General features: G+C 38.9%; 1 protein-coding gene across 1 annotated transcript in view; it reads left to right on the forward strand.

Annotated features, from left to right (window-relative positions):
• TYR (tyrosinase) overlaps nucleotides 1-12,934 on the forward strand; it is a 42,091-nt gene that overhangs the window by 13,812 nt on the left and 15,345 nt on the right. Inside the window, exon 3 of the mRNA XM_053935158.1 lies at nucleotides 5,108-5,255. Within this exon, the coding sequence (XP_053791133.1) occupies nucleotides 5,108-5,255 (148 nt within the window). The remainder of the gene's footprint in view (nucleotides 1-5,107; nucleotides 5,256-12,934) is intronic.

The raw sequence follows: 12,934 nt of genomic DNA on the forward strand, positions 1-12,934 counted from the left end.
ACTGCTATTTTGTCACGAATTAATGGAATAAATCATCAAACATTTCAAAATGTAATTTCATTTCAAAAGGACATTTTCCTTTTTTTTCTGAAATGAGAAATTTTCATCTGGAAAACTTTTCTCTGTATGTTCACAGCAATCCATAAAGCTGTAGAAAAAATGGCTTCTAAAAATGAAGTTAGCCAACAGAAAACTTCTAATTGAAACAGTTTCAGGCTACAGCCAACATTCCTCACCCAGCTTGACCCTCTACCCCTAGGTAAATTTATGATGCACACTGAGAAAATATTGTCAAATTGCAAAAAGCCATTGTTAGAGAACTAGGAAGACTACTCAGCACAAATCACATTGAAACTCTAGAAGAGAAATTTTAAGAAAAAATAAGTAGGTGGTGACATGGTCTAAATTAGATAATCACAAACTTTGATTTACTCCAGTCATATAGGTCAAATTCTATGGATCTTGCAGCTAGCTCAATTTAGAGGGATTACAGTAATAACACCACCTGAGAAAGTATGTAAGATTTAATCCTGAGAATTTTCTTGTGAATTTGCCAGTGGCATAAATACTGCAGAAATATAAGCTAGAAGAACATCACTAACTTCAAAGAGCTTCAAGAATATGGCCTTAAAATTCTTATATTCCCCCTGTTTTAAAGCAGATGCATCTATCTGACCTGAACTTCTCAAAAATGTGAAAACTTTATTAAAGAAAAAAATCATACTCAGGGAGAATGGGATAAAGTTGGACTCAGGTAGAGAACCAGAGAATCATTTAGACTGGAAAAGACGTTTAAGATCATTGAGTCCAACCATAAATCCAACACTGTCATGTCCATCACTAAACCATAGAATCACAGAATCGTTAAGATTGGAAAAGGTGTCTAAGATCTCCAAATCCAACTATTAACCTGCCATTTTCACTATTAAACCATATTTCCAGGTACCATATGCAGATGTTATATAAACACTTCCAGGCATAGTGTTTCTACCACTTATCTGGACAACCTGTTCCAAGGCCCAGACACCCTTTTCAAGAACAAATTTTTCCTAAAATCTCATCTAAACATCTCCTGTGGCAACTTGAGGTAACTTCTTCTGTTTCTTATTGCCTGTGAGAAGAGGTTGACCCCCATCTTGCTGCAGCCTCCTTTCAGGCAGATGTAGAGTGACCAGGTCTCTCCTGAGCCTCCTTTTCTCCAGGCTAAACACCCCCAGCTCTCTCAGCAACTCCTCGCAGGACTTGTGCTCCAGACCCTTCCCCAGCTCTGTTGTCCTTCTCTGGACACGCTCCAGCCCCTCAATGTCTTTCCCATAGTGAGGGGCCCAGAACTGAACACAGAATTCGAGGTGTGGCCTCACCACTGCCCAATACAGGAGACAATCACTGCCCTGGTCCTGCTGGCCACACCATTGCTGATACAGGCCAGGATGCCATTGGCCTTCTTGGCCACCTGGGCACAATCTGGATCATGTTCAGCTGCTGTCAACCAACAGGTCTTTTTCCAATGGATGGCTTTCCAGCCACTCTTCCCCAAACCTGTAGCACTCATGTTGTGAACCACCACTTCACCTGGTTGAACCTCATGCAGTTTTCCTCAGACCATCAATCCAGCCTGTCCAGATCTCTCTGCAGAACCTTCTTCCAGTCCAGAGGAGGGCAACAGGGGTAATGAAGGGTCTGCAGCACATGTCTTATGATGAGCTTCTGAGGGAGATGAGGTTGTTTAGCCTGAGGAAAAGGAGGCTCATGGGGGACCGAATCACTCTCTGAAAGTAGGTTGTAGCCAGGTGGGGTCGGTCTCTTCTCCCCAGCAACTAGCAGCAGGATGAGATGACAGATCATCCTGTCCAGGAGGATGCTGCACCAGGAGAGGTTTAGGTTGGGCATTAGGAGGAATTTCTTTACAGAAAATGTGATTAGTCATTGGAATGGGCTTCCCAGGGAGGTGGTGAGCTACCATCTGTGGAAGTGTTTAAGGAAAGATGGGACATGGCACTTAGTGCCATGATCAAGTTGACATGGGATGTCTGGTCATAGGTTGGACTGGATGATCTCAAAGGTCTTTTCCAACCTCATTGATTCTGTGATTCCTGGTCTCCAGCAGATCAACCATCCAGCTTAGTGTTTTCTGCAAACTGACTGGGGGCGCAATCAATCCCCTCAACATGCAACAAACAAAGCAGAATTTGACCTTTAAGGTACCAGTTGTCCTTTCCACTGGCCTAGAAAGTCGCACAAAACTAAAATTTATTTTGTAAGAAATACTGTTTTGCAGTTCAGAAAACCACTTGCAAAACTGTTATGGATATCTCAATGATGCTAGGGATGCCAGAGATGCTAAGCAGTTCCCCAGGATAATTAAAGAAGATAGGATTGTTGGAATGGATCCTCCATATCTGTAGCACTTTGCAGTGCTAATGCTCTCCAAGCTCTACATACCTGCTGCTAGGTGTAGTTACAGCACCTCAGTCAGTGGCAAATGAGCAACTTAGCACTACCTGCTTTCAGTACATAAAGTTCTGCACTTGACTGATTGTGCATGGACTTCTATGGTCTCTGTTAGCAGAATGCAAAATCCACAGTTAATATAATTAAGTACTCTATTAAAAGGCATACACCTGAGCTAATTGCATGTTCAATGAGAACCACTGATATACCATCCTAAAAACTATCCAGCAGCCTTAATTTTGAGCGGTATCATTAGTTTCTATTATAATAAACTTTGGTCTAAATTCCCACCTGATTTAATTTGGCCTGCCTCAGTAAAGTTACTTCAAATACCCTGAATCATTGTTGCTGATCAACAGTGTTAGGAGCAAGAGCAGAACAAGGTCTATGAAGCTTTAAAACTGTGATTTTTCTCTTATCCAAATCACTGGAGAAACTTCACTTCAGTGATGTATGTCCTGATAGCTATTTCTGATGCACTATAATCAACCAAAGGTTTATAAGAACGTCTCAATGTTACAGCTTTCTATACTGGCTAAGATGATTTAATAGCTCACTGCAGTCTCCTCCATCCATTTGTCAGTCACTCTCCCTCCTTTTTTGCTACCATCACTTGTCCTCATTATATCCTTATCTGAGACTCTGCATTTTAGGGACCTGGAAAGAAAACCTGACATCCCACACTCCAGGGTTGTTTACCGCCAGGATAGTCAGTGAAATCTGTTCACAAAAGGACTGACAAGATAAAGGTAGTGCAGAGGAGAGGAAGGCACAGCATGGGGCAAGGCAGCTGGAGGAAGAAGAGTTCCCCTATACAGAGACGAGGAACTCTTATTTCCGCTCACTGCTTGTATCTGTAGTCTCACATCTGCTTTAGAGGTGATTTTACTGCAGCTACCTCAGTGAAGTTTCCTGCATCTGAGAAAACTGTGAAGTTTTTACATGTTCTTTTTGGGCAAGCCCACTCTAGTATGTCATCCTGCATAGCTGATTGCACTGAAGTTTTAAAAAGTCTGAATGAATAAGACCCCAGCTAATAAGATGCAGTAACATCACATCATGGCTTTATTCCTGCTAACTTACAAATTTATATGGAGTTTTCATAACAAGAGATCAGATATTAGAACTTCTCACGTGCAGGGTTAAACATGACATCAACTTTGACACTGACTGGATGCACCCCAATTATCTGGAGCCAGAGGGTGGGGTTGCTAAAGCTGTTCCAGTACAGAGATTTTGATGATTAAGATAATTGCTTATGTGCAGATGTTCCATGAAAAGCTGTCCAGAGCCAGAATGAGTATTCCATATATTTTTATGAATTATTAGATCAAGTGTTTGAAATGCATTAAGAAATGTAAGAAGCATCCAAAGTCTGATATCAAACATCTAGCTGTCTACCCAGACCCTGCAATAAGTTTTTCTTCCCTTAAACATACTTAAATACTTAATGCAGTGGAACATAAGTGGAAGAATTGCTTCAGAATGATGCATAGATATATCCTATCCAGTTAATGTTCACAGAAATGTCCTAGTATTGCTAAATTGACTGATCCCAATAACTATGTGCTGTGGCTAGCAGCAAGAAAGCCAAAATTGTTGCCACTGCTTCCTGTGAGTTCTGGATAGACTGACAATGTACATATATTCTTTATAATGGGAAACATAGCATTCACCATCATGCAGATTTCTGTGGACCCAATTTTTGCTTTGAGAACTGTCCTTTGCTGTTTATGTCACCTAGCAGAACCCTCCAGAATCCTGGTCCATATCTGATGTACTTAAAATCTGCAGGTGTTAATGTATTCTTCTTTATTTCCTGAATCCAGACTTTACCTTAAAGTTTACAATATTCATAGCAAGCCAACTCTACCTTCTCCAAATGTCCTAATTATATTTTCAACTCTGATTTCCCCTGAATTCCTCAAAGCTTTGTCTTACTATAGACTCAGAAAGATGGATGGCTATTAATGTATTTTGGTTCTTAGGTGCTATGGTTATGATGCACAAACTCATGTTCCAGTATTTCCTGCTTGGGAGTTGGTCTGTGTAAGCTCTTCCTAAAGCCCATCTTTTAAGCATCCTCAAAAATAACAGTGGTCCATAGACTTCCATCCTGCAAGTCGGACTGTAAAAGATTATTGATTACTCACCAAATCCTTCTGTAGAGATTGTAGATTGCATCTCCCATCAATAAAAGAATGTGTTCTATAGAGACAAACATTAATAAATTACTGAGTATATGATGAGATAAAATAACCTGTTTTATCTTAGGAGCCTGTAAATACAGAGATTAAAAATGAAAATAAAGTGAATAAGTTTTCCCAACATAAATAAATGTCCACACATAAATGTCTATAGGGATTATGTAGCATTTTACTAGACAGACAAAATGGACAAAGAAATTTAAAAATATAAAGCAATTAAGCAGTGCATTTGCTGACATGCTACATTAGCTACACGGCAGGAGTTTTAATTTAGCTTATTTTAATTTTATCTTTGCTATGCCTTTGAAATATATTAGCACTCCTTTACAAGTTTTCCTAAGCTCTTGTCTAAAAGGCTGAATGTAAATGAAAGTAAGTACTTTGATCTTCACTGTTACTGGAAAAAGAATTATACACATTGTCATATCAGCATATGATTTTCTCTCCAGGATTTGCTGATCCACAGACTGCGATATCCAACCCAGCACAAAGCGGTTTGCATAACGCACTTCACATCTACATGAATGGCTCCATGTCCCAAGTACAAGGCTCTGCAAATGATCCTATCTTTGTATTACACCATGCATTTGTGGACAGGTAAGTTTCATTTTCCTGAGTAAAACTAATTCATTATGTGGGGCTTTTTTTACAGTGTGCTTTTCACCTGCATTTCAAAGAGTGCACACATTTTACATGTTTTTACACACACAACATTTTTAGACATGTACAAAGAAGCTGTGCTGTTATTTGAAAGTATGTGTCTTTCCTAACCAGTCTGTATGTTCACTGGATTAAATATAATTTGATGACTTGACAAATGCACTCAGCTTTTATTAAAAAGGTAAAAATAGTTCTTCAATGATGTCATAATGATTAATATATATGGATGTGTATGGCAGGAAGTTTGGATCAAAAGTGAGTGACTCATTTTAACACGACTATAATCATTTGGAGCAATTCCTTTACATTCTAAATGTCAGGGCTGTTTCAATTTCTATCCCATAAGGAAAATCTAAGCGTGCTATTCATAAATAAAGAAGAAAAAATTAGTATTTAAGTGTGACAAACAAATTTTGACTGCTTCTTGATGAAAGAGTACAGCTGTGCATAATGAAAGGAGAGCAAACAGAAGGATATCATGTTTATTAATAAGAAAGGGTAGGAGAGCACAGTTTTGCAAGAAACTGGTGAAATTGCTACATTAAGGGTGGCATTCCAAGATTCCATTTCTGTCACCATAGTACATGTGAATGGCTACAAGCAATTTACTCTGGACTTCATTTATACCAAATTGTGATGACTAAAGAGCAATTAAAAAAAAAAAAAAAAGCTAAGCAAAGAACTGTAAGAGCCACACACAATAAACTTGTTCTGGAGCAGTTTATATTTTCTTATCCATCTTTTACTTTTTCTCCACTGAATGTTACTTGACTACTGCATAGCTTAGAACAAAAAAAAAAAAAAAAAAAAACCACCACAAACAAACAAACAAAAAACCAACAAAAAAACAAACAAAACAACAACAACAACAAAAAAAAAAAAACAAAACAAAAAACAACAAACTTACATAAATCTGCATACTCAGAAACCTACTGTCTGAGAATTTGCCTGCATGCAGCAAGATGCCTATTGAGATGAAGACCAAAATGGATTCTTCATTTGGGCCACTGAGGCATGCAGCATAGGAGGGATGCAAATTACAGCTTGTAAGCTGTACATCTTACAAGCTCTACATCTTGCAGTCTCGGGCAGTTCATATCAAAACTCTTACGTAAAACTTTATCTTATTTAACCAAAAAGCTAGTAGATGTAAAAAGACAAAATTGAAGTTGGGCTTTTGCTTCTCATATATATTTTAAGTATAAGAGGACTGAAAAAAATAATACTATTTATATCTAATAAAAATATTATATATATATATAAGAGATTATATATTTAATGAGCTTGCTGATTATATTCCTCATATTTTACCCATCCAGAAATAAGGCATCAAGTCTTAGCAAGTCACCCAGGCATCAGTGGAATCGTTCGTTCAATGGTTAAGACTTAAATGTCTTCTGCTCCTCATATCATAGGGTATAATTAGTCTTCTGGAAGTGTCAGTTTTGAAAATCTTTTATGTGAAAAGCTTTTATTGAGGACATTTTAAACCTTACACAGTGTAGCTTAGCTGTGATTTAGCATATCCATGCATTGACTGCTTCACAGGATGGATGGTTGAGGGTTTCAAGTGTGGTTACTAATCTCAAACTGGTGCCTGGAAATTAACTTTCCAACATCTAAGCTATTAAAAAATGGATCAATTGAATATTCAGAGAAAAGGAACATAGAAAGGAAAAAATATGTTGTGCCATGTCAAAAGAATTGTTTTCCTTAGACATTGGCATTTGCAGGAGACCTGTGCACCTTTTAGCTCCACTCACTGCAAGGCTTAAGTAGCACCTTGGTCTTCATGCTGACCCTTTCCACTGAGGAATTTCAGTATAGTCATTATAAGTCCCTGGAAATAATTCTCATAACTATAGTTGTTATCAATTTTAAAAGGCAAAATTATTTGCAAAAGATAACCTTATTAAACCGTACTAGTGTTGAGGAAATAAACCACTGCACAGGCTCTGTGGAGGCAATAGAGATACACATGATGCAACCTCACCCCATCTGTGGCAGCAAGGCATCACCAGTGCTCTGCAGCTGCTGTGAATATGGGCCTTAGTACACACAGATGTAAAATCTGAGAATAATGCTGCCTTTTGTGTAGGTGACAGAAATGCATTAGCCTGCTTTGGGTTACTTAGCATCTCTATCTGTGACAGATTAATCATGCTTTTAGTTATAATTAATAAGTAGGTGACTGACAGGTACATACAGTGCATTTTAGAAAACACTGCTCCTCTCCTACATAGACTTGAAGGGTTGTGAAGAAATTCTTTTCTGAGAGGCAAGCAAGAATACAAAGAATAGAGGAAGTGGGAGACAGTCTCCAGAGCAGCAGAAGCACATTTTTTGGTCCTTATCAACTTTTCTCATTTGGGCAGAATACTTTTGAGCTGACTACTAACACTACATTGGGCCAATGGGCTTTTAACTAACTTTTCAACTGTATCTTCTGATGACAACAACAACCACAGTTCTGCTGGGTTTGCAGAGGTAGGCAGCAGCGCTGTGTCAGGAAATCAACAATGGTCCAGCATTTGAGCATCCAAGTAGGATCTTACAGAGGAATTTCCTCACTCTATTGTAAATTCTTTGAGTGAAACCCAGCATGCAACTTGCTCTCCCAAACTTGCATCCCCTAGAGATGTGTTTCCTTCCCATCAATTTCAATGAAGCTTTTGAGGAGCTGTGGATCTGAGCTTGAGCTAACCCATCTGTACTGTGGGAGATATTAGATGCCTACGCAGCAGGGATGCTGTCAGGCTAAATGTATTAATGACTGTGAAATGCTCAGTTACAACCATAATAGGAGTGATAGCAATAAGGCAATAGATCATTGGAACTGATTTTGCATGGAAACATATGGTACAGAGGAGGATAAACAAGTGTATACGACGTCTGCTGACAGGTGTGAGCCAAATGTTAGGAGTTGCTTTCTAAACTGAGCAACAGCCAGCCTACCATCTGCTGTCCCTCACCTTCCCTGCCCAGGCCTGATTGCACGAAAGGAGGGAAGGATAGATGAAGCAGAGGTGCAGTTGAGATCACTCAGGTGAAAGAAAAAAGCACTGGCTTATAAACATTTCCGGTTTTTTTTAGATCATTCCCTCTCAGTAGTGCAGATGCATGAAGGTACTGAGGCAACAGCTTTCTTAGCAATGATTAATCAAGCTCCTTGCCTTCTTTTTTGCTAGAAGATGTAGGGATCAAATCTCAGTGCTAGGTAAAAGCAGGTGACCACCATGAAAATTATTAATTGTTAATTTAATGGCTCAAAAAATAAAAAGAAAAAATATGCAACAAAATACACATTCAGCAAAAACGAGAGTTTTTTTAGCTCTCTGAAGCATTTCTCTTAATTGCAAATCTCTTTACTATTCAGATATGCTCTACAGTCAGCACAAGGGAATAACAAGGGAGGAGTCAACCCACTCAAGCTGTAAGGAGCAGCTGCACAGGCCATGAAAGCATGAGCCCACAGTCACACTTGAGATCACTGGGGTGTTTTCTGTGCTCAGAGAAGGAACTCCTTCCTCTCTGCTGGATCTTTTAGATGTTTCATCTCTAAAGTCATGTACTATCTCCATCTGTTCACCCTGTACTTCTATCCTTTGAATATTTCAGCTTTCTTATTTATTTCATACCTCTATAACTCTGGATTTCCACACCACAACCCAACAATTCCCCTAAGAAAAACTAAATAGCAACAGGGAATAGAAGTTGTCATTAAAGATCTCCTTACAGCTTTATGCCCATGCAGCAGCTAATGCAATAGGGCCTCAGTCCTCATCTTGTTCCTAAGTTCTGCAGCAATGGGCAGGGTTTATTACAATAATGTGGATGACTTCCAAAGGCCCTGGTTTTAGAACAAGCAATTTAGAAATAATTTTCTGAAGACACACAACAGATGTGTAAGATATCAGTCTCTTGTCTCTCTAAAGCCTAGTATTTGTTAGACTATTTGCATATTAGTCTAGAGCTAGATCCAGATTGCCAGTTCTAGTGATGCCATCATTACATGACCTGTTTTCTCCAGCTATCATAAATAACTGCACAGCTCAGAATGCTGCTGCAACCACCATCACATTAACCCAATGCTCTTCTTAACTCCAAGTGTTCTTCCCTGTTCATTCCCTTCTGCTGCTTCTTTGCTCTCTTCACATCAGATCTACTGGCTTCTGTCATGAAGGCCCTTCACTGCTCAACCCCAAATCCTTGTTAAGGAACTCATGTACCACTCCAAAATGTTCATTATACCATTCTCTACTGTACACCTTTTTGGCATTCAGACAAGTCCCTCCATACTTGTCCTCAGTGAGTGGAGTATTGCAGTCCCAGTGCATGAGTGCCTGATCCTTCTGTCTGTATCTCTCTGTTGTGCTTTGTCCTGTGTGCATGTTTTAAGGTCTGTCATTAAGGGACTATCTCATTCCCCTGGCCTGTGCAGCACCTGGCACCTTAGCCTCAACCTGTGGCTCTCAGATATCAAAGAAACAGGAGGTAACAATTGCTTCATTTACTGTCACATAAAATAGCAAAGACAAGACACAGCTGGAAATCCCTGCTCTGATCAGCAGCCCCCCATTCCCTCAGCCATCTTTACAGACACTTTCAGTCCCCGTGGATTCAATATATTCACCATGTTGCCAGCACCTTCTTCCACTTAAAAAAAAAAATAAAAAAAATAAAAGGCCGCACTATGGCAAAGAGAAAAAAAAAAGATTTTGTTGTAAAAAAATGCTTTAACATGAGAAAATTTGATTTTCATTCCCAGAAGATGTCAAAATAAATGTTACTTATTTTTACTCTGTTTTTTGAAACAGATCGTTTTCGTTTTCTCTTGAATGTCATCTCAGGGTTTTTAAACCAAAAAATGGCACAATAAAAAACCAAGTTGTCCTCTTGTTTTGAAGTGTTGACAGGAAACAAGAACTTATTTTAGAAGTCAAAAGCTATTTGGTTCAAGAATTTGGAATATTTGGAGAAAAGGCTTTTAAAAAGCATAATCAGAAATTCTTGTAAGACAACGCTATGTTTCCAGACTTGTTTAATACATGAAATAAGAATGATTCTTTATCCTGAAATGTCTCCAGTGGGAGACAACACAGATAAAGCATGAGGCTGAGGAATTATATTTTCCCTTTGGTATACAAAAGCTTAGAGACACCATATACAAAAACTTTTGTTTGAGGTGCAGCTGATATGGAAATTGTAGAACAATAATATATCAGCTAATAATAAAACAGTCTAAAAATTGAAAAATCATATTATAAACACAAATTATATGATTAATTTTATTCCTTGATATAGACATAGCAAGGATGTTACTATCTTTTGAGATTACATTTGTAAATGACACAGCCTAGAAGTCATATTTTTCTGGAGCTGAATGAGCTACAGCTTGGAGCCACTTGAAATCTATTAGACAAAGGCAGGTCAAGAGGTTGCAGTTAGCAATATCCTGGGAAGAGAGCTCTGATCAGCATGCACAGCTACATCTCACCAGTGGGTTCTGTGGCACAGCAGCAAAGTAGCCCAGCTTTCACCCTTCACTGATATTTAAAAAATTCACTTTGTCACAGCGGGTCCTGCACACAGAAAGCAGCTCTGTTCTATCACAAGGGACTTAGAGGAAGTCCCTTATCTCCAGCAGAATATTTGAGGGTGGGTCAGGAACTACTTTGGGTCACACAAACTCTTAAAACAAGTGTGAGATACAGAGCAGATATGTACGGAAGGTGGGGGTAAACTCAAGCATGGAAGTTTTTAGAAAAGAAATTTCTAAATTTTTACTTTTGTTCCCCTTGGGGATGTCTACAAATGTGCAGGAGGACACATGCTCCCTCTGTTACCACAAGCCCTCTTTTGGCACCAAGCAGAGCTGCTAACCTTTCCCTCCTAACCTCTCAGGCTTTGTAGCATGTTACCCAGAGCTACTCAGCTTGTTTGATGGAGCTGACTCACTCAAAGTGGGCTCAGTATGTGGGCAGAGTGAGTTCACATCTCCTGTGAAATACCACATAAATATATCCATGGAAAGCAGAGTGTAAGTGGGAAGGATGGGGTGTTGCTGAGAAACAGCTTCCCAGTATCTCTGCTTTGATATCGCTGTGTCTGGGGCTGAAAGGCAAATCATACACCAAGATACTGAGCTGGCCTCTAACATCTATTTCAGTAAGTCTGAGCAGTTGCAATTGCAAAGCACCCAAAGGGATGCAAGAGCAGCCTTGGAGGGCCACATCACCTGTCATCTAACATGTACCATGGCTAGAGGCAAAAGTGAAGGAGTACAGGTTCCCTCCTCCAGTGGACAGAGGGGGACTGAATATATGTAGTACATTTGAGGGTGCACCTGCATTTAAAGTAACATAAAATAAGTCCTCTGGATATCCACAGGTACACCATACAGAAGCAGACACAGAGAGAAATAATGACAAGGATCAGGCTCTGGAGATAAATATTCTTTTTATTGATTAAGCATACATATAACCTATAGTGCTGTGCTCCACCTTGCTTTAGGGGAATGACCAGAGAAAGGTTAAACAGACATTTCTGCATCATATGTGAAATACAGCATTTGGCAATCTCACCTGCCATGTCATTATTCAGGCTACATGTTTGTAATGATCCATTCTGTTCATAAAAATTTATTATATAGCAGGTTCAGTTCAAAGAGTCCCATTTAAAGTGCAGGTTTCATATCAATCTTACTGCAATATTTTAGTTCAACCAACACAATTACTGAATGGATTACTTCATACACCACATATTTTGCAAATAATTACTGGTTTTTAAAAGGAAAGGTTACACTGCCTTGAAACTTCACAAGATCTGCATTGTTAGTCTTCACCTATTCTCTTAATGCTGGAGGAGAAGGAAGCTCCCTGTGGCACAGCAATCAAAATAAGCTCTGATACAGACAACTAGCATTTCCTTCCTGCAGCACTTCTGCAATAACAGCTGATGTAATTGTTCAAATTGTAAAAAATCACCAGAAAACATGGTACTTTTCTCACCCACATGTAGCTACCTCCTATTCATCAAGAGAAATTATCACTTCACTTCCATAAATGTGATTTATGTATTATACGCCCTTGTGAACTTCAATAATGACAATATTTAAGTCTCAAAAGAACTGAATTGCAAGTACAAAAGCAGGTTCTATAGTGTCAGTCCAGCTACCTTCACAGCCAACCATTTTAATCTGCTTGTTATCTTTGTCTTCAGGGAAAAGTAGTTATTAAACTTTGGAGCAGCTGCATTTTTACTATCTCTGACTTCAAGTGATGTTTTTGTGTTAGCAACAAACCATGGCAAAAATGAATCTGAAAATTTTAGCACAGGATATACATTCCATCAAATGGTAACTTTTATTTTTGATGCAGCACATGGTTGGTTGCATTTCTATTTCCTTATTTACCAAACACACAGGACACCCCATTATGTCTCATCTGTAACCTGGGGTTTGCAGTGCTTGTTGGACAGTATTGGAGACCTAAATCTGAATAGAAAACAAATATCTCTAGCCAAACATTGCTCTGGTTTGTCAGTAAGGGGTGAAACAACATACATGATGACAGCTATTTATGGAACAAGAATTTCTCTCCTGTACCTCAGAAAAG

The sequence above is a fragment of the Vidua chalybeata genome, chromosome 2 (genome assembly GCF_026979565.1).
Source record: "Vidua chalybeata isolate OUT-0048 chromosome 2, bVidCha1 merged haplotype, whole genome shotgun sequence".
NCBI lineage: Eukaryota > Metazoa > Chordata > Aves > Passeriformes > Viduidae > Vidua > Vidua chalybeata.